The sequence below is a fragment of the Camellia sinensis genome, chromosome 11, assembly GCF_055761805.1.
Source record: "Camellia sinensis isolate YWXY chromosome 11, ASM5576180v1, whole genome shotgun sequence".
NCBI lineage: Eukaryota > Viridiplantae > Streptophyta > Magnoliopsida > Ericales > Theaceae > Camellia > Camellia sinensis.
This window is the reverse complement of record NC_138971.1, coordinates 89252330-89273609: the sequence shown is the minus strand read 5'-3', so window position 1 is coordinate 89273609 and position 21280 is coordinate 89252330. Positions and strand designations below refer to the sequence as shown.

The window sequence follows — 21280 nt, the reverse complement described above, 5'->3', positions numbered from 1 at the left end:
CAAAGAGAAAGCTGTTGAGAGAGCAATACCAGAGGTTGCCTCTTTTTTCTCCACTAGAGAAGAGATCGTGAAGAAAGCGATCGCAGAAGAGAGAGAAGAGATTGATCGCGCTAGGGTTTCAGATGGTGCTAGGGTTTGAGATTGATCACGCTAGGGTTTTAGATGTCACTGGCGGCACTAGGGCTTCGACTTTAGGGTTTGAGATCGATCGCAACGGTTAGGGTTTTTCCCCTCAATTGTGAAAGCGATGGTGAAAGGTCGGTTAAAAGAGAGAGAGAGAGAAGAGACGTGGTATTTGGATACCAGAAACGTCAAAAACTGCAACCTTTGCTGGAAATCGCCACCCTCACCGGAAATCGACATCCTCTCTCTCTCTCTCAGAGTGAACAGTGTGAAAATATGGTTTATATATGGGGTATTTGGTATTTTCGGAACTTGATGAAGGGCATTTAAGTAATTTTGCCCCTCCAAACCAACTTCCCGCTTAAGCTATAATCTGCTGAGCATCCCCTAGCCACTTCAAGGAAAAACTATTTTTCTACTTAATTTAAGCTATAATCTGATGAGTTAAGCAGTAACAAAAACAATGTTTTAGCTTAAATTAAACTAAAAGCTAAAATAAGCAGCTTATGTGTTCTACCAAACACCCCCGTACAAATACATTCCAATTAAATGTATCATAATAAACATAGACGCACACGCACCCAATCATTTCTCATTTAAACCTATATATCTCTCTCATATGAGATCACGCCTCTCGCCTCGTGTCTCCCCTTCCTTCCTCGCTGAGTTGCTACCGGCTCACACCGCTTCTCGCCTCGCCGTTGGTACTCTCCCCCCTCCCCTCTCTCTCTCTCTCTCTCTCTTTCTCTCTCTTAAATCTTTGGGTGTCATATAGTTTCTTATAAGATTTAGTATAGATTGTAAACATTCCTACTTTAATTTGATTCGATCATTTTATAGGTATTTTTCAACTATTTTTTTAAACCTTTTTTATATTTCATCCTGTTATTCTGTTATTTTATTTTTTTTAATTTTTTTTTGCTAATTTTGTTCGTTCAATAACATAAATTTACAGTTATTGTTAGTTTTTGATTCTTCATTTTTCTTTTCTTTTTTACTCTCTCTCTCTATCTCTCTCTCTCTCTCTCTGTGTTCATTCCTAATTTGTGTTTTTTTTAAGGGCTGTTTTTTTTTGCTAGTTTAGTATTTGTTGCTTTATTGGATTGTTATTATATAAGTTGTTTGGATTGTTTAATTTCTAGTTTACTAGTTTGTCAATGTTGAATGCTGGATAAATGGACATATATTTTAATTTCGACTATTTTAGCTGATTTATAATCACTTTTAAAAATGTTTGATTCAGATTTTGTAATTTGAATTAGGTTTTTTTCTAATCTGCCAATCCGCCTGAACCGTCAAGTCGAAACCACCATCATTTGCTAGTCGCTCCGCCGGTTAGTGATGAAAAAATAGTGGTTTCTAATAATTAATTTGCTAATTCGCCACCCGCTAAGGGTCCGTTTGGGAAGGGCTAATTTGGCTATTTTAGCCACAAAAGACAAAATAAGTTATTTTAGCCATAAAAAATAAAACATCACATCCAATCCATAATCATTACACTCTTCTCCACAAAAAAAGTCAAAAAAATCAAAAAGCCAAAAAGCCCTTACCAAACCAGACTTTTTAGCCTAAGCTAAAATAGTCAAAAAAGCCAAAAAGCCAACTCACTTCCCAAACCAACCTTAGTCTGAAACTACACTGAACCACACTCCTACATATATTACAACTAAGCACAAAAATAATTGTTAGAATATTTTTATACATTTAATAAATAAATATATACACGCTCTCATAGGCACTCCAACCCAAGAAATTTCTATATGCCGTCGCTCTTCTGACCCCGCTCCTGTCCCTGCCTTTGCTTTGTGCAACTAAGGTCTCACACTGCATGTCTCTTGTGGCATGTTTGATTGGAAGGATTAGAGCATGGGATTGGGATTATTAATCCGTGGGCCCAATTATCCTAGGTTTGTTTTGACATTTTATTTTAGGATTATCAATCCAATGGATAATTAATCCAACAAATTTGTAGGATTATTAGTAATGGGGTAGGGGTGGGATTGTGAATACCACACTAATTTGATTGGATTATTAATACCTCACTATTAGTCTTGTGGAATCAAACATGGCCTTGCTGTATTATATAGTACCAGAACTTCAGCAACCAAATATGAGAAAGGAATATGTTCACAGTTGTAATCAGGAGTATTACACAGTAATACAGTATATAAACGCAGCTGCAGGCCAACGCATATAAACTCAACTGCGTGCCAATCATTAGGCTGAGAATATCACTGTATTACTGATGGTTTTTCTCCGCTGCCATTTCTTCTCCCTGCACAAATCCCTCCCCTAATCCAAGATCCAAACACAGCCTTAGAGAATTGAAAATTGTTTGATGTATGTATGATGTGATCTAACCTTAGGGGGGATTCTTAACAAATTCTAGGTGAAATTCTTAGATTCTACTTCACTCTTTGTACTCTTCTACTCCTAAACTACCCATATTCTTTGTCAAAACCTAGCTTATTAAGTCAAATAAAGCCTAATCATTTTACCTACCTTTTGGCCTTCAACACCTAAAACCATAGGGTGTGTCACACCCCGATTTCTAAAGGATCTGATTTGACAAAATAAGTTAATTCTCTAATTAATTTAGGAAAAAAAAATATATTAAATTTTAAAGGAAAGTCCTTGAGGCTTAAAAAGAATATGAATACATTATAGGTTCTTAATTGAGACGATAAAATAAAATGAACCACTCTCCAATAATGGATTCTACTCATTTCATGATGATTTGGGAGCCACAATGCATCCTACAGTAACTTATTATATGGCATGAGAATAAATCAAATAAACATTACAATGAATATTTATTTCTATATTCACAAAAAGTTGCCTTACGGGCTTGCATATAAAAGTGACATGACCCGGGATCTCAACCCAATACAAATAAGGCCCTAGGCCGTACAAATAATAAAACAACTGAGCTTGTTGCCGTCACTTCACAACAGTCACCACTTTGGTGGTGGCGCACTATCAACACCTAAAAAATGATTTTCACAAAGGGATGAGCACTAGGCTCAACAGAGATAATCTTAATTACGTAAATATGCTTTAACCTGGATATATGATCATGAATGCAATGGACACACCAATTCATGTCAAAATAGTTTTCTTTCGTGGAACAAAAACCAATGCAAGTTTTCAAATTTCCAACTTCACATTTTTCGTTTCAACAATTATTAAGCCGTAAATAAAATACTGGGAATCCCTAGGTCTGTATTGCCAGTAGTTTATCAAAGAACTATCAAAATCACCCCCACTTTACTAGCTACTAACCTGAAGGAAATTGGAACTTAATTTGCGTGGGTTTCTAGTCTTTCATCGAGGATCTCTAGCCAACTCAATTCTTTTTACAAAATCTTTTATATACACCACCCGGATTAACCACTTTATTTACCCCAATAATTCGAAATAGTTTCCACAATTTTCAAGAGTAACAAAATTAACATTTTTATTCGAAAGAAGCATGCTGATGGTCGAAGAAGCACGAACACGGACACGCGACATGACACAGATATGACATGGCTATGCCGACACGCTAATTTTCAAAATCTAAAGAACACAACACGTAAGGGACATGCATGAAATATATAATTTTATATTTTTATTATATGTTATATATATATAAATATATCATTCAAAGATAATGAAAAAGTGCAATATGACACTAATCTCAATAAATTTATATAGTTTTTGTTTTATTATTGCATCTTAAGTTGTTTTGTTCAAACTTATAATTAGTTTCACATGTGTCTAATTGATGGACATGTGTGTTTGAGATACACACGTGTATCCTCAAAGTGTCCAAAGAGCATCCGGTTCTTTAAAAAATATTAAAAAATAAGACATATTTTGAAGAATGTCGGACATGTGTCGTGGAAGTGTCCAAAGAGTGTCGGTGTCCGACACAGACACGACCCGGATACGTCACCTTCTTAGAAGTGTTCGTGCTTCTTAGCCGATAATAAAGATGCAAATATCAATGTATGATGTTTAAATGGTTTCAATTTTTCCTAATCATTGTCAAAATATACGACAATGCAATCATCCACCAATTGCCACCAACAATTACAATGACAGAAAATTATTCCCAATCCAAAATATATTCAACAAGATGTCAACAATTATTTCTAACAATATCTCAACATAATACAATGATAGGAAATAATTCCCAATTCGAAAAATTCAACCGTATGCTTTAACAACTTTGTAAATTCACATCCTATGATTTAAAATATTTAGGGCTTTTTACTTTTGATATTTAACTTTGAAATTCATATACATGTCTATTTATGGAATAAATTTTTTTGAGAAATGATAATTGTTTATCAAGCCCTAATTATTTTTTGGGTATAATTATCATAAAAATCTCAAATATTTATAAAATTTCCTGTCTAGCGAAATATCACATATTCATCTCAAAATCATATTTACAAAGTTAAGAAAATCTCTACCTCAAAGTAAGAAGAGGAGAAGAAAAACCTTAGACCTTCAAAAGTTGTTGAATAAAAAATCCAAGACTATGGGTGCAAAGAGCTCGATGAGATCTACGACGTTCCTTCTTGGTAAATTTGCAAAATCTAACTCTAGGTGCCTCCAATCCAAGGTAGAAGTTCTTGTTACAAACAGTGTAATAGGGAGGGAGGGAGGGAGGGAGTTCTCTGCAAATGAAGAAGAAGAAAAGAAAAGAGAGGAAATGAAGTATGTGCTAATTAAATACAATCCAAAAATATAAATTTATTTACAGATTTCATACCTAAAACAAAAAATAATTAAAACTTGAAAGTTACAGAATGACTCTCACAAAGTTGAATCGGAAAGTAATGTAATCTGGTTTCATAAAATTTAAATGAGATGATCCATGATACAACAACCATAATAATAATAACAATACAATGAACCGAATTTGGAAATTCATACCAATCAAATTCCAACTAAGATCCGGGCTGCAAACATACTGAGATAGTTATCAAACAGGTATTGAAAAGAGGATACAAATCAGGTTAGGTTCGACTTGTTGCTGGGTGAGTTTAGTTAGGATGAAAGATGTGGAAAGTACGGAACATTTTATGCATTTGTTTAGCATGCGTGGTGAAAATTGATAGAAAGTTAATTTTTTTTTTGGACCAATCTATTTTAGTATATTAACCTGGCGATTAGTTTCATGCAAAAGATATATGATTTTTTTCCCCTTCTCAAGTAGCCTACTATTATCTATTTTTCAAGTTTTTTTTATGACTTTCTCACAAAAAGTTCATCTTAATGTAGACAAAAAATAAACTTTGCTTTCACTTTCTATCAATTTCATTTTCCATCATATCTTGCACTCTAATCAAACGGACACTTAGGATATGTTGGTATGAGGGAATAGGTTGGAATGAAATGCCCATTCCAGCTTTCCCTTCCATTTCTCGTGTCTGGTACTACAAATGAAGATTGGCATGTTCATATATGATATATCTATCTGATATTATGTAATATATGATCATGTTATTTATTTTATTATTATATAATATAGAATATTTATCCAACGTGTTAGTTTAGTTTAGAAGTTCCATTCTATTCTAGGAGTTTAATAATTGTAACAAGACATTGGAACAGGATTGGGCAATTTCATTCCCACGTGCAACCAAAGAATGGAATCGAAAAGGGCATTCCATTACATTTTACCTTGCATGCTATTCCCACTCTTATTGCATTTTTCATCTTATTCTATTCATGTGTACAAAACTTTTACCATCTAGAGTTCCTTACAACCATTAATCTTCCATTCCAGCGACCTAGTTCTTTTAAATATTTGCGAATTGAAATTTCTTCCTATCTAGAAATGCTACAGCCTTCTGCCATTTTTTAAATTGTAGACCTACAAGCTTTCCACAATCTGAGAGAGATTGAATTCTTAGCACAAGTTATGGAACACCTTCTTCCAGTGTTCTTTGTATGGCTTGTAAATTTAGAACCAAGGGTTTACAATGATGGTATTTTATTTTCATTTTTTAATATTTCATTCTAATCTGTATTAATTAAAGGTCATGGTAATGATATCCGAGCGTGCTATTAACAACGGGAAAAAATGCCAAAGAAGTTAGAATCTCAAGACATTTTTTACGCATCCCAAAGCATTTTCACAAACTTCTACACACTTTTCACACATTTCAATATACATTCTACTCACCTACTGAGGCTAATGACAATCATTTGGTCAGCCATTAGCATTTTCCTTGATTAAATTATAGTGAAGCTTTGTCTTACTTTGAAGCCTTTCCTTTTATTTTTATTTTGCTCCTTGGGGATCAATATTATTGAAGTATTAAGAAAATACCTAGCTTTGTAACCATAAATCAACTTCTAAAACTATATGATTCACCATTGTTCAAACTATAGTTGTGGGACTCTGGTTTATGTATTGATCTCTTCATTTTTGTTGTGCAGTACAAATGTTGTGACAGTTGTGGTGATGGTGACTATGCAAAGTCTCAATTAAGAAAACTTACTCTAATTCCTTTACATCTGTGGGGGCCGATATATTTCCCAGAAACGTAGAAATGAGAGTTACCTTTAAAACATGAAGAAATAATAGAAGTTCAAAAGTAAAGTTTTGTCTTCCTGATGAAGCTGTCAATCTGAAACCCAGCACCAAAGCAGTGACACAGGTTACACATCCGAGCAAGTAAGTTCTGGGTAAAATTGCCACTTCAAAGTCTTTCCAATTGATAGAGGCTTTTAATTTTCCCGCACTTCATGGTATGCAAACTAGTACCATGCAGCAACATTCTGGTGAGGAACACCCTCCTGGATTTCCTTCAAAGCAATCTGCAAGAGGAAGTGTGAAAATTGCTGAAGGAGCTGGAGATAGACCTGCTAAGCTAGTTGCACTCACTGCCCATGCTGAACTGGGTTCATGCTGGTCTGCAATGAAAAATAAAGAAACAAGAGGTAATGTTGATGGTATATCTAGTTAAGAATTACACTTTGGAAGTTGGGACTGTATTAGGACAATAGGACAAGCCTTCTATACTGTTGTAGAATCTTTTTGTAACACAGGAACTTGTTGCTCATATAAGCATGTTGTTTAGGGGAAGAAGTTGGTTTAACTCATAGGAGGGAATCAATTCAAGAATGTCAAGCGGATGCTGCAATTCCTGCTAAAAAGGTTGAAGAAAGCTTGACTGAAAACTCAGCCTTTCATTCAGTGACTGCAGCATCACTATATGTGAAGACTCCACCTATCAGCAGTTCAGGCAAAATACTTCTCTGTTCTTTTACAAATTGTACTCTCTGATCATTTTTATTATGAATTTTTCTTTGTGACATTCTTCATGATTTTTCATTTTACTTTTATTTATTTATTTTTGAAAGTTCCCAATTTTAATGGTATGTGTCTTGCCCCCCTTGGTTAAGATATCCCTCTTTAAATGATGGGTGAATTGGGTGGCGCTATGATGTCCTATGAAGCACGGACACGGACACGGACACGGACACGGCAATTTCAAAAAAATAGGTACACAGACATGGCAGGGAAGACGTAAAATATTTTTATTTTTTATTTTTTAATATATGTATTTGCTATGTAGATTAATATTACGTTACCAAACAATCAAAATTAAAAAAAAACTAATATTATTCAATTCAATGTATATATAAAAATCAATACATTTAAATAAATAAATAGATCATCCATCCACAAAATATATAATATATAAAATATATAAATGTAAATATAGAAATAGAGTATAATCAGAAAATAAAAAAGAAAGATAGAAGACGATAAGGCTGAGAGAAAAAAAAAAAAAAAGGGAGAGAGAGACGACATGCGAGACAGACGAGAGAGATGAGATGTGAGCCGGAGACGAGAGAGAAGGGACTTCCCAAGTCGAGATGGTGATGAAGATCAACTGGAGATGGAGCTTGATAGAGATGGAGATTGATCGAAGGCTTTGCTCGATGAATAGGTTTGAAGATGGAGATTGATCAAAGGCTTCTCTCAATGAACAGGTTCGAAGTTTAGGTCTTCTCCTCTCTCTATTTCATTCGATTTAGGTCTTCTCTCTCTCTCTCTCTAGTTTGAATTAGGGATTTACCCCCATTTCCCCTTGCCGTGTCCCTGTCATGTCCCATACAAAACAAGTAAAAATAAAATAAAAGGGACACGCCACCGTGTCCGACACTGCTACGGTGCCTATTTTGAAGTGTTTGTGCTTCATAGATGATGTCCATTTGGGGAGTAGTAGTACTACCATTTACTAAAAGAACTTGCTTGTATAAATGTTCATTTAGTTTATTCACATCCAATTTAGTAATTAGCTTGATCACATGAAGTCTGTAATAGCTGATTTAATTTCCCAAATGAAGTAGTAGGGGAGTTGATACTTTCAGTGCTTAAAACATCCTATAAATTACTCCTTGCTAATTTTTATTAGGACCTGTCCCATGTAAAGGATTCCTAACTTCACCCTGAATGTTTTAAAGCATCCTTCAAACCAAAACTTGGTTACTTTGCGTACTACAAATGCCATAATTCTAAATGATCTATTGAACATGAATTGTAGTTTGTATAACCATATGTTAGATGGTATTCCCTGTCCTGACGATTTGGAATTGATTACATAGTATTGTTGGCCATTCCACTTGATCAAGAGCCATAATTTCAGTGAAGCCACATTCTAACATGTCATTCCTTGCTATTTAGTTGCATCATGATTGACTTTAAGATACTAATTAAGGAGTTGATTATTGTTTAGGTATTTACTTCCGTAGTGGTCTCAGTTCCAGTTGTGCTAAGATTGAAGAAAGGAATCTGCAAAAGATTTCTCGTACCTCTCATAGGAATCCTTTAAGTGGTCCTGCCTTGAAAGTTATATGGAAGTGAGTATTTTATATGCTGTTTTGCATGCTCTCTCTCTCTCTCTAATCTATTTGTTGATTGATACCATTTCTTAAGAATCTCTTTCATCTTCTTATTGTTATCAATTTATCGTTGTAGTTCATAAGAATAATGTTTGAGTATGAGGGGAATTTTATTTTGTTATTTCTAGTTCTTGATTTTTATCATAGATATACAAAGCTAATTCTCACTGCACAAATCAAACTCAGGATAAACTTAGCTGCCTCTTCACCATAGTTTGTCAAATTGAAAATTGTATGGGGAATTGAATGTAAGTTTAAAGAAGAGAAAGAGTTAGGGAATGAGTGAGACCTCATTCCCTTTTATATTGATAATAATGCGTAATTACAGGAGTGCCATTAGGCATGAATTATGGGCCAGCTCATTACACCAATTAGGGAAAATAAAATAAAATAAAATTATAACCAATATTGTTTCCTATTTTAACACTCCCCCTCAAGCTGGTGTGAAGATATCTCTCATACCCTACTTGTTGAGAATGTCATGAAATGGTTTGCTCCCTATTCCTTTGGTGAGAACATCTGCTAGTTGGTCCTCCGTTTTCACAAATAGAGTGCATATGGTGGTGCCACTAGTGAGCTTTTCTTTGATGAAGTGCCTATCAATCTCCATATGCTTGGTTCTGTCATGTTGAACTGGATTATAAGTTATGTTGATTGCTGCCTTATTGTCACAGTACAATCTCATTGAATCAGTTTGATGAATCCCCAAATCTCCCAACAATAGTTTAATCCATAGCAACTCACATACACCTTGAGCCATAGCTCTGAATTCTGCCTTAGCACTAGATTTAACAACCACATTATGTTTCTTACTTCGTTAAGTGACTAGGTTGCCCCCAATAAATGTGCAATATCGTCTGCTAGTGACTAATCCAGCCCAATCTGCATCAGTAAATGCCTCCACATTTGAGATGTCCATGTTTTGAGAAATAGAGATCATTTCCAGGAGAAGACTTCAGGTACCGCATGATTCTCATAACTGCCTCTAAATGGGAATTCTTAGGAGCATGCATAAGCTGGCTAACCATGCTCACTGCAATGGCAATATCTGGACGTGAGTGGGATAAGTATATGAGCTTACCCACTAGCCTCTGGTTTCTCCCCCTATCGACTGGATCTCCCCCTTGATCCTCACTTAGTTTTTGGCCCAGTTCTAGAGGTGTATCACATGGTCTACCTCCAAGCATTTCGGTTTCCTTTAGTAAGTCAAGTACATACTTCCTCTGGCATATGAAGATGCCTTCATCTTTGGACCGAGCTACTTCAATGCCCAAAAAATACTTTAAATTACCCAAGTCTTTGATTTCAAACTCGTCAATATCATCCCATTGTCAGAACAATATCATCAATATAAACAATAAGAGCTGTGGTCTTACCATGTGAGGAGTGTTTCACAAATAAGGTGTGATCAGCTTGACTTTGCTTGAACCCATATCTCAGGATTGCTTGAGCAAACCTTTCAAACCAACTCCTAGGGGACTGCTTTAGCCCATAAAGCGACTTCCGGAGCCTGTACACTTTGGCCTTGTTTGTCATCCTCTAAAAAAGTCAAAAAGTCACTATTCTATTTCAGTAACATCATCTTATTTAAGTCATATCACCTCTCTACCACATCGCTTCATACTCAACCCATGTTTCATAAAAAGTCAAAAAATGTATTTATTTAGATCATCCCAAACCATCCCTTTGCCTTTGGACTTAGCATCCTCAAAACCAGAGGGAATATCCATATAGACCTCTTCTTCTAGGTCTCCATGAAGGAATGCATTGTTCACATCAAACTGATGAAGTAGTACTCTCACAGAGTTAATCTTAGCAACCGGTGCAAATGTCTTCTAGTAATCTACCCCATAAGTCTAAGTGAAGCCCTTAGCATTCAGTCTTGCTTTGTACTGTTCTATGACTGTCTGCTTTGTGTTTCACAGTGTACATCCACTTACACTTAACTGGATTTTTGCCTCCAGGTAACTCTACCAACTCCCAAGTGCCATTTTTGTTGAGAGCTCTCATCTTCTCTGTCATGGCATGTTTCCATTCAGGAATAGAAAGAGCATCCTGAAAGTTGTTAGGTAGACTCACGGAAGAAATATTGGATAGAAAGGCTTTATATGAGGGAGACATATTAGAACAAGAGACATGATTAGTAATACAATGTTGAGTACATGACCTAACCCCCTTCCTATTAGCAATGGGAACGTCAAGATCTGAGAACTCTGGAATAGAAGCATTAGGATCAGAATTACCTGGAATCTCAGGAGAGGAGGATGACTCTGGACACTCATCTGGAGAAGAGGTTGGTAGTAGAGAAGGAAACGTAGTCTCTTGCATCCAGGTGACTCTCTGTCTATCTTTGTCCTTGACATAAACTTTGCCAACATCCTCTATTTGTTTTTGTTCAACCACTGGTGGTAATGGCACAGGAATATCTTCACACCAAGGCTCCCCTTGAAGGGATGACTGTGATACTGAGGAGGATGACTCTGGACACTCATCTGGAGAAGAGGTTGGTAGTAGAGAAGGAAACATAGTCTCTTGCATCCAGGTGACTCTCTGTTTATCTTTGTCCCTGACATAAACTTTGCCAACATCCTCTATCTGTTTTTGTTCAACCACTGGTGGTAATGGCACAAGAATATCTTCACACCAAGGCTCCCCTTGAAGGGATGACTGTGATACTGGGGAGGTCGGAAAGTAAGGCTGAGATTCAAAGAAAGTGACGTCCATGGAGACAAACCATTTGTGAGATGGAGGATGATAACACTTATATCCCTTTTGGGTGGTAGAGTAACCCAGGAAAACAGAATGGGTGAATGATTATGGACAAAACAAACAGATCCAAAGGTCTTAGGGGGAATGGAGAACCCAGAAGACGTGGATCCGAATAAAACCTGAAGAGGGGTGTGTTGTTAAAGGACTTGGGTGGGAAGACGATTAATCAAATAAGCTGCAGTGAGAACCACTTCTCTCTAATAGGATCGAGGGACACACATTTCAAAGGATAAACAACAGGCCACATCAAGGAGATCGCGATTTTTTTATTCCGCAACACCATTTTGCTGAGGAATATTAGGCCTCGTTTGGGAACCCTCTCTTTTAGCAAAAAAGTAAAAAAGTTACTAAATTAGCCAAAAAGTCAACAACCCGTACCAAAAAGTCAAAGATTCTCTTTTCTTTTTACTTTTTGCACATCTTTTCGTAAAAAGTCAAAAAGTCATCCCAAACATACTAGTTTTTTTTAGCTCATATTTTAGTCAAATAGGCAAAAAGTTACTAAATTAGCCTGTTTTCAAACGAGGCCTTAGTGCAAGAAGTTTGGTGAATAATGCCATGGGTGGCAAAATAACTGGCAAGACCCGAGTCAATGTATTCTCCCCTATTATCAGAACACAGAATTTTGACAACCACCCCAAATTGAGTGCAAACTATTCTATGAAAGGTTTGAAACATAGAAAACACCTCACTCTTGTCTTTCATCAGATATACCCAAGTGGCCCTAGAATAGTCATCTATGAAAGTAGCAAACCATTTTTGACCTTTCAAAGACACAAAACGTGAGGGATCCCTTACATCAGAATGAATAAAAGAAAATGGAACGAAACTTTTATTGAGAGGAGCAAAAGAAGCTCTGTGTTGTTTTCTAAGTTGATATGACTCACACTGAAAATCAGACACATTATGTTTCTCCAAAATAGAAGGAAAAATATGCTTAAGTAATAAAAAAGAGGGATGTCCTAAGCGATGATGTCACAACCAAATGTCGTCCTTGGTGGATGGTAACTGAATAGATGCATGAGTCAGCTTGTTAGTCTGATCCAGAATGTAGAGACCATGTTCCTCTCTACCACTACCAATCATCTTCCTCGTGATAAAGGTCCTGAAAAAGGCAATGATCAGGAAAAAATGTGACGCTACAATTCAAATCACGAGTAATACGACTCAAAGATAAAATATTAACACCAAAATTGGGAACATGGAGTACAAAGGATAAATGAAGGGAAGAGGTGGCATGAATTAAATCTCTCCTTGACACAGATGAAATAGTACCGTTAGCAATATGCACTTTTTCCTGACCTGAGGAGGGTATACCCTGAGAACAAATTAGGGGAACCAGACATATGGTGGGAAGCACCAGAATCAATAATCCAAGGAACAGTCTTATGAGATAGCAATGCACTTGTAGAGGAAGCCAAGTTACCTGAGTGGGTAAAGGAAGAAGAGGATGCATCGGAGACGGGAGGAGAGGCTCGACGGTCTAGCAAGTGGTGAAAAGCAATCTCAAACTCTAAGGTAGACAACCCAGAAACATCAACAATCGGTGAGATAACATGAGCTAAAGGTGGTGGCTCAACCGTGTCAAAAAGATAGCCCCGAGCATTGGCCCCTCGGCCTCTAGACTGGCTCGACCTACCCCCTCGAGGACTAGGCCGATCTCCTCGGCCACCAGAAGGAGTCTTATGTAGCTTCCAGCAAGTCTCTCGGGTGTGTCTAGGTCTACGGCAGTAGTCACAAAAAAGATTATCCATCTCAGATGAAGGACGAGAACCACGAGACACACTCTCCATCTGGGGAAGGTGCAGAAACCAAGGCAGAACGATCAGTGGTGGTAGAAGGAAGCATCATAGAGCGGCAACTCTCCTCATTCTGCACATAAGCGAAAGCTTCCTAGAGAGAAGGAAGTATGTCCATACCAAGTGCTTTGCTTTGAACCGGTTCATACTCCACATTTAGGCCTTCCAAGAACTTGAAGACCCGCTCATATTCCACAAACTTTCGATAACTAGCAGAATTCGTGGGACAGACAGGCTTGTAATCCTGAAGATAGTCAAGTTTCTTCCACCTGTTGTTAAGGAAGGTAAAATACTGGAGAATAGTCATCTCACCTTGTACTGCCCTCTCAATGGACCAGCGTAACTCGAAAGCTTGGGAGAAATTCTCCTTTCGAGAGTAAGTAGTAGCCATTGCATCCCAAATATCTTGGGCAGTGGCTATAGATAGATAGCCCTCTTCAATCTTCGGGACCATAGAATGGATCAACCAACCCATAATTAGGGAGTTGGTGATCTCCCACTAATCATAATTCGGGTTCGTGTGCTGGGTGCCTGTATCTTGCCATCAACATATCCCGTCTTCTCTCTGCTCTTCAAAAAAATAGTCAAACTCTGCGATCATGCTAGATAGTTCTGACCATTGAATAGAGAGGTGGTGATTTTAAGACCAGGGTTGGGGTTATCAGTCATAGTAGTAGGTATAATAGAACTCTCACTCTTAGGTGTTTGAGAAGTAGTGGACACACTGGTGGAATCTGCCATGGATACTCTATTACCTACCCCTCAACAAAACTAGGGCCAATCACAAACTTGAAAGGTGGTGGGGGAATAATAAGCACGGTGACCACGAAGAATATCAAAGAATTAAATTAAAAACTCATCAATATTTTTTTTTTAATTTATTTTTATGTTAAACGTAGTACATAAACAGGTCTTATATAGGTTTAGAAGTAAGACATAATCAGAGAGCGAAGAGACCAGGAACAAATGCCTTGGAGGGACTTCCGGCATGTGCAGAGACGACATGCGACCCTCAAACAGGCAGTCGAACAACACCTAACCAGCAAGGAGGCTGGTCGGCTAGAAGAAAGCCCTCGGCAGGACCTGGAGAAGGTTGCCGAGGGGAAGAGAAGAAGAAGAAGAGGCTTATGACGCTGGTGGTGAGTTGTAGGGAGGCTGTCGGCTTTGGTGGAGTGGTGTAGAGAGGCTGTCGGCTTGGCTAAGTGAGTTAAAGGGTGGTTTCGGGTGCTGGGGAGGCAAACAGCAACAATTGCGTGGGAAGGGTAGGGAAGAGAGAGCTAGGGCATTGCTCTGATACCATGTAAGTTTAAAGAAGAGAAAGAGTTAAGAAATGAGTGAGACCTCATTCCCTTTTATATTGATAATAATGTGTAATTACAGGAGTGTCTTTAGGCATAAATTATGGGCCAACCCATTACACCAATTAGGAGAAATAAAATAAAATAAAATAAAAATATAACCAATATTATTTCCTATTTTAACATCAAAATCCTAATTTTGTGAATCATTAATTATTAAGATTCAACAAAATATAAAAAATAATGTTAAACACTCGTACATATGAAAAAAAACAAGAAATAAATTGATTTTGGCACATGTTATAAAATAGTTATGTAAGGACAGTGGTGGACCCAAAAATCAATGTTAGCGGGGACCAAAGGATACACATGAGTCAATTGGTTCACTCAATACATAAATTAACGGGACCAACAATACACATGAATTGTTAACTTGATTCAATTTTAAATGAACCTGAATCGTTGGATTGGTAAAGAGTTAACTAGCCAGTGAGAATTTATCTTCTGCACTTTGCCAACATGTAGTTGCTCAATCTCATGTTTTCTTTATTTTATTTCTAGTTTAGCCTTTATACTTTTCCCATATAAAAAAATGGTCTCATTTTGAATTTTTTTATGAATAATAATATAACATATAAACAGAGTTTATAAATAATAATAAAAAAGCATATGAAGTGATGGCTTATTTATATTCATTTATTAAAAATTAAAATAAAATACTTGGATCACCATCCTTTCTTACTATAATTTGTTTATTACCTTTTGTGTCAACATTGTATTAGTTTAATGGGTCTTACTACTCATATTTGTTACCAATGCAATGTTGACAAAACAAACATGAGATAAATAAAACATTATAAGAAAATATAGTCACTGTAGACTTGAAACTATAAGCTATATTGGTGGTTTTTTGCTTTAAATGAATAGGGTAAATTACAAATATACCTTCTGAGGTTTGCTTAAAGTATAGATTGCCTCTTATGATTTAGAAAATTACGAATAGCCCTTTGTCAAAATTATTTATTTAATAGAAATAATTAAAAAAAAATGAAATTCATAATTGCTCTCCTATACAACAATAAAATTACTTAAATTATTAATTGAAACACGTTTCTAATATATTTAAAATTGTTAATTGATTTGATGATTTATTAATAAAAAGGGCGATTTGTTATGAAATTAGAAACCTTTGGGTGTGGAATGTAATTTTCAGAACCACATGGAGGCGATTTGTATTTTAATTAAACCTCAGGGGGTGTATTTGTAATTTATTCAAATTAATAAAATCAAGGCCATATCATTTTGTATGAATTTTAAGTACAATTTTAGTCAATCTGTATATATCTTGCAAGAGTAATGCTACGTATAATGAAATAAATATTATGAAAAGTTTCATGAAACTAATCTAAAGTTAATTGCATAACATACAATAAGAACTACAAACTAACCCAAGGGTGGAGAATCTTCATGAAGGCTTTTCATGATATTTCTTTCATGATGCTTAGCATTTATTGATCTTGCAAGGTGCGAAGTGAGTTTTGTCCACCACCTCTTGAGGTGGCCAACTCTTGTTGGAGTGAGGGGGCCAGTTTTTCACTATACAAAGGGATGGAAGTCTGATATACAACAATATTACTCATAATTGTATGAAAACTTTGCAGGTTAGGAGGCGCAATGGCACCCTTCACCCATCCTTTCTGTCCACCACTGTATGAGGACATAATTAAACTGTTTAATTGGGAAGACATTGCCTTCATAGAAAGAGATGTGGGTCTAAATCCTACAAACCATTTAATTATTCAAAAATCATAATATAATTTTTCTTGACATTAAAAAAACGGACGCAGGAATCCTATATAGAGTACAAGAAGAAAGAATTAAATAGAATCCATTATTTTAAAACCTAAAACATTTAAAAATGTGTATGTGCTTATTGTAAAAAAAGGAAAGAAAAAAAAAAAAGTAGTAGAAACACTAGGTCCTACCGACTTGATTCGTGCAATATCGAACCATATTTATTTTACTAAAACAATAGATAATTTATGGGTGCGTGTGACTTTAACCTTAAACATCCTTATAACATGTATTATGACAATTTTTGAGAAAAAACATTAAGAACGTTGGGTTTGATTGGATTCCATAAAAATCCGTTGATCACCAAAATAACAACAAATCATGTAAAGGTATTGGTTATTTTAATACGAAATATTATTAGGAGTTGTATTATGTCATTGTACTAAACAAAAGGTAAAACGGGGTCAGAATCTATCGGACACGATAGTTTCTATATAATTACATGAATTGTGAAAGGTGAATGAAATTGTGATTTGATTGTGAATTGTGCGATTCACCATGGACTATAGATTCACCTATAAATTCATATCAATCTATATATGAATCACAAATCGTAAAATTTTGATAACAGAGCTCTTCACTATTACATCGACCAAAAGTAGTCTTTCGTTGCTTAATGAGCTATTCAGTTTAAAAGCTCATTTTCACTTCCATTTTTTCCTTATTATTTATTTCTATCCCAACCAATGGTTTTGCCTCACATATGCATTGGTAGCCCAAATGTATGGAGTGATATCTTTAAACTCCTGGAATGCTCTCTCTCTCTCTCTCTATATATATATATATAGATATATATCCATGACTAAGCAAGTTGTAAAACACAAGTTTTAAGCTAGAATCTTGCCAAACAGAATTTGCTCTTGAATCTGGTTTTTACCCTTCTTTTGTAGTATTTTTATGTACTTACATGATATTTGCGTGATAGAGATGTGCAAACTTGAAGGGTTAAGATATGTCGAATAAAACAGAAGGAAAAATCCTAGGCAGTCGCATTAAGAAATTTTTGGCCTCCTCTTTTCATTAATGACATTACCTTTATGTTAGGGCAAGGGATTAATGAACAGGCCTATACATTTCTTTGCAGGAGTAGCATTTGAGGCATGAATCCATTATTTTTATATATTTCTGTAGATTTTTTGGTTAACAAGGTTGTTGATGGGAAAGGTTTAAAGAGAAGAACTTTATATTTTATTGAGGTGTATTGAGAGATCTATTTAAAAAATTAAGTAGAAGAGAATTGAGTATTATTTTGCTATCCTGGTATAGTTAAAAGGACGTGAGGTGACTGATGTAGAATAGCTTGAGGGAAGAGATGCAAATTCCGAGGATAATAGGGGCTTACATCAAGAATTGATATAACTTATCTTTTACTCTGGCTCTGGATAATTTAGGAAGCATATTTGGGAAGATGTCTTATATGTACATCATTAATAAAAATGCTTTACTAGACTAAACTGTAGCAGCACTAATTTGAATTAAGGTAATAGGAGATACTTCATAATTCTAAAGGTTTGAGGTTGAGTACGATTAGAATATCATAGTAGAAAGGAGGATAAATTGAAAATCATTAACCAAGAGATACTTGAAACTAACCACCATTGTTGTCATGTATTGATTATCTATGAAGAGGGCTCAATGATGAGGATCTTGTGCATACAAAAAGTTAAAGATCAAAGTGTTTGTGATCATCTGATACCTATTAATTGTGCCCATAAAAAAACTATCATGACTAAAAATTTATAGGATGGTGACAAGGCTAAAATGTGATACTGCATAAAGGCAATGTGATAAAATAATTTTTCCTACCAAAAAATATGATACAACGACCTTACTCTTTGAAAAGTCAATGGTGACATCAATTGTAGATAAGGTGACATCATTTGTAGATAAGATGTGCAAAAATACTTGACAATACTAGTCAAGTAATGAGGATTAATGATTTATGAGTATTTTTGGGCTTCATCAGCACCTTCTTTGAAGGGGTTTCCTTTATTTATTTATTTATATTTCTAGTAATTGGATAGTTGTGTAATATATATTTTGTATATATATATTTTTAGCATGTTCTTGTTAGACTTTTTGTCTGCATTTTCTGTTTTGTGTCTCTGTTTTATTTCCTTTTTAATAAAATTTTGTGTCATTGATAAAAAAAAAAAAATGATGCAAGTTGAGGAAGGTAAAAAAGAGCTTGACGCAAAGAGAAAAGAAATGATTGACAGACAGCCAACCCCATATATTTGTGATTAATTTTGGTTTATTTCCTCTTGCCACTTGGGGTTGTTGGAAGGGGAAAAGGCGGGAATGGGGACTGGTGGAAGTTCTTTATGCATATGATAATATTTTTATCTAAACTTTCAGTGTAGTTCTTAATAGCTTCAACACTTGTAAGTACATGATGTGAGCTAGAATGATGAGCTGTTTTCTTTGCTTTTCTTTGCTTTATGCAGGGGCAACTTTGAGGTCCTTGATTTTCCACGTGATGATAGAATTTGTGAAGGATTTCTGGCTCATCCCTCAGTGAAGATGTCTAGCAAGGCCTATGAGTTTGCAAGACAGATTGTTGGAGTTTTGCAGTTCAGGGTACATGCTTATCGTGCTTTTTGGCCAGAGATCTTTCAGTCAGATTGTCCTGATGCGAACGATATTGCTCTCTATTTTTATCCTGGAAAGATCGAGAGGTTTGCTTCTTTTGGGCATCATTTTTAAAATATGTAGTGGATTATTTTGCCAACTTTAAGTTGTTGGTCTGGTTGTGTAGGTCAAGAAAGCAGTATGCTTTCCTGTTAAAATTTATCGAGAAGCATGATTTAATGTTGAGGAGTTGTATGGGTCGCATGGAGTTACTGGTCTTTCCATCGAAATTATTGCATGTGGATTGCCAGAGTGAGCTCTCTGACATTTCCAATTATTATTATTATTATTATTATTATTATTATTATTATTATTTCCATTACAATATTATTTTTGTTAATAAGAATTGAGATATACATATGGTTTCCTTCTTTGGAATAAAAATTGTGGATGACTCTAGAGTTAATGCTTAGGCTTTAGTATGGTTGATTATCACAGAAAGTGCAGTAAAGCAGAACCCCTTTCTCTAGCCAAGGCTTTGGTTAGTTGAAGCAGGCCTTCATTAAAAGTATTGATATCTATCAGGGGCAGCTGTGATTTTTATTTTTTTTTAATAATATCTTTACGTAAGTCAGCTAAATTTTCCATTTTGAGCACCCCAGACCAGTACATCGAATACCAACTTGGCCCAGTTCAATATTGTTGAACACCCAGCCTAGTTTCCTAAACACCCAACCCAGCCCATAGCCCATTAACTCCTAAAAAGATAATAATAATAATAAGAGTTTTCTTTTTTCTTTTTTAATTATTATTAGCTTAAAAAACACATCAACATTTCCGTTTGGATCGTGGTGTGAGAAAAGAAAAGAAACGAAATCATTATGGTCTCTCATCTAGGTGAGAAAAGAAAAGAAGTGATTCTCACTTCATGTTTGGATGGATAAGAAATCAAATCATGTGAGAGATGGGAATGAGTGAGGGGTTTTTTTTTCTTCATTTGTACTTTGAGGGACAATCTGGGTATTATAAATATTTTATAACTAATCAACTTGTTTCTCACCAAATGCCATCACTTTTGGTGAGAAATGAAAAAAACAAAATAAAAGACTTATTTTCTCACTATTTCTCCCCATTTCTCTCAATTTCTCGCATACTTTACCATCCAAACAAGTGATAGAGTTTTCTTTTCTCACCAAAACTATCGATCCAAACAGACAAGAGTCCCTCAATTATAATTTGATGTTTAAGTTAATGTCGTAGCTAGTTGAAGTGTAATAACTATATAGGGTATAAGTGGGCAGGGGAACCTTTCTTACCTAGATTTGTTTGATATTTTTATATATGAACTTATGATGTCAAGTGCTTTATATAAGATTTTTGGTAGTGATAAATGACATGTTGATTTCCTTGAATGTTACTACAGAATTAGGTGGAAGTTACTTTATGTGGGGGGTTTTTCGCCCTTTGAAGGGCAAGAAGACTATGCCGAAGACAGACTTCTCAAGGGATAGAGTAGTGCAAGATGAAGAGCAGAAAGATATACAATAGAGTAGTAAGTAGTCTACATTAATTGTACTTTCAAATGATCTGTATTTCTTTTGAGAAAGTAACAAATCATGTGAAAGGAGAGGGGCAGAGAGGAAACACTTGAACTGAGAAGGGCCTTGAAAGTAAGAGCTACCTATATAGCATTATATGTGAATCTGTTTTGACATTTATAGTTGAATGACAAAATATATAATGTTTGATGAACTTGTCTGTGGAAAAAATTGCATATAAATAATTTGGTAAGTTGTATTCTGGATTAGGTTGAATCACAAGTTAATTGCTAAAACCGCCCTTAAAAGTTGTGAACACATTTTATGGAAAGAAGAATTAAGAGGTTGGTAAATTACCATTACCATTACCTTCATTGTGAGGCAACAATGTAGGACTTTTAGGATTGAGAGTCTT

General features: G+C 35.5%; 1 protein-coding gene across 4 annotated transcripts; it reads left to right on the top strand.

Annotated features, from left to right (window-relative positions):
* The first annotated feature begins 595 nt into the window (after window positions 1–595).
* LOC114281834 (PHD finger-containing protein 1) lies at window positions 596–21079 on the top strand. Of its 4 annotated transcripts, XM_082894270.1 has the most exons (8): window positions 708–827; window positions 6562–6799; window positions 6887–7065; window positions 7206–7370; window positions 8871–8994; window positions 19204–19434; window positions 19515–19639; window positions 20751–21079. In XM_082894270.1, the coding sequence occupies exons 3-8, from the start codon at window positions 6891–6893 to the stop codon at window positions 20873–20875; spliced, it is 945 nt and encodes a 314-aa protein (XP_082750396.1). In that variant the 5' UTR covers window positions 708–827; window positions 6562–6799; window positions 6887–6890; the 3' UTR covers window positions 20876–21079. The 4 variants fall into 4 exon arrangements, with proteins under 4 accessions (XP_082750397.1, XP_028080231.2, XP_082750396.1 ...); XM_028224430.2 differs by having other exon boundaries at window positions 693–827; window positions 6562–7065; XM_082894272.1 differs by lacking the exon at window positions 19515–19639.
* The last annotated feature ends 201 nt before the right edge of the window (window positions 21080–21280 follow it).

What these genes read in the sequence shown, in the direction of transcription:
- LOC114281834 (XM_028224430.2), top strand. Translation starts at nt 6,876, where the DNA reads ATGCAAACTAGTACCATGCAGCAACATTCTGGTGAGGAACACCCTCCT. An exon ending in TCCACCTATCAGCAGTTCAG is followed by an intron (nt 7,371 to 8,870) that starts GCAAAATACTTC and finishes ATTATTGTTTAG; the next exon opens with GTATTTACTTCCGTAGTGGT. An exon ending in TATCCTGGAAAGATCGAGAG is followed by an intron (nt 19,435 to 19,514) that starts GTTTGCTTCTTT and finishes CTGGTTGTGTAG; the next exon opens with GTCAAGAAAGCAGTATGCTT.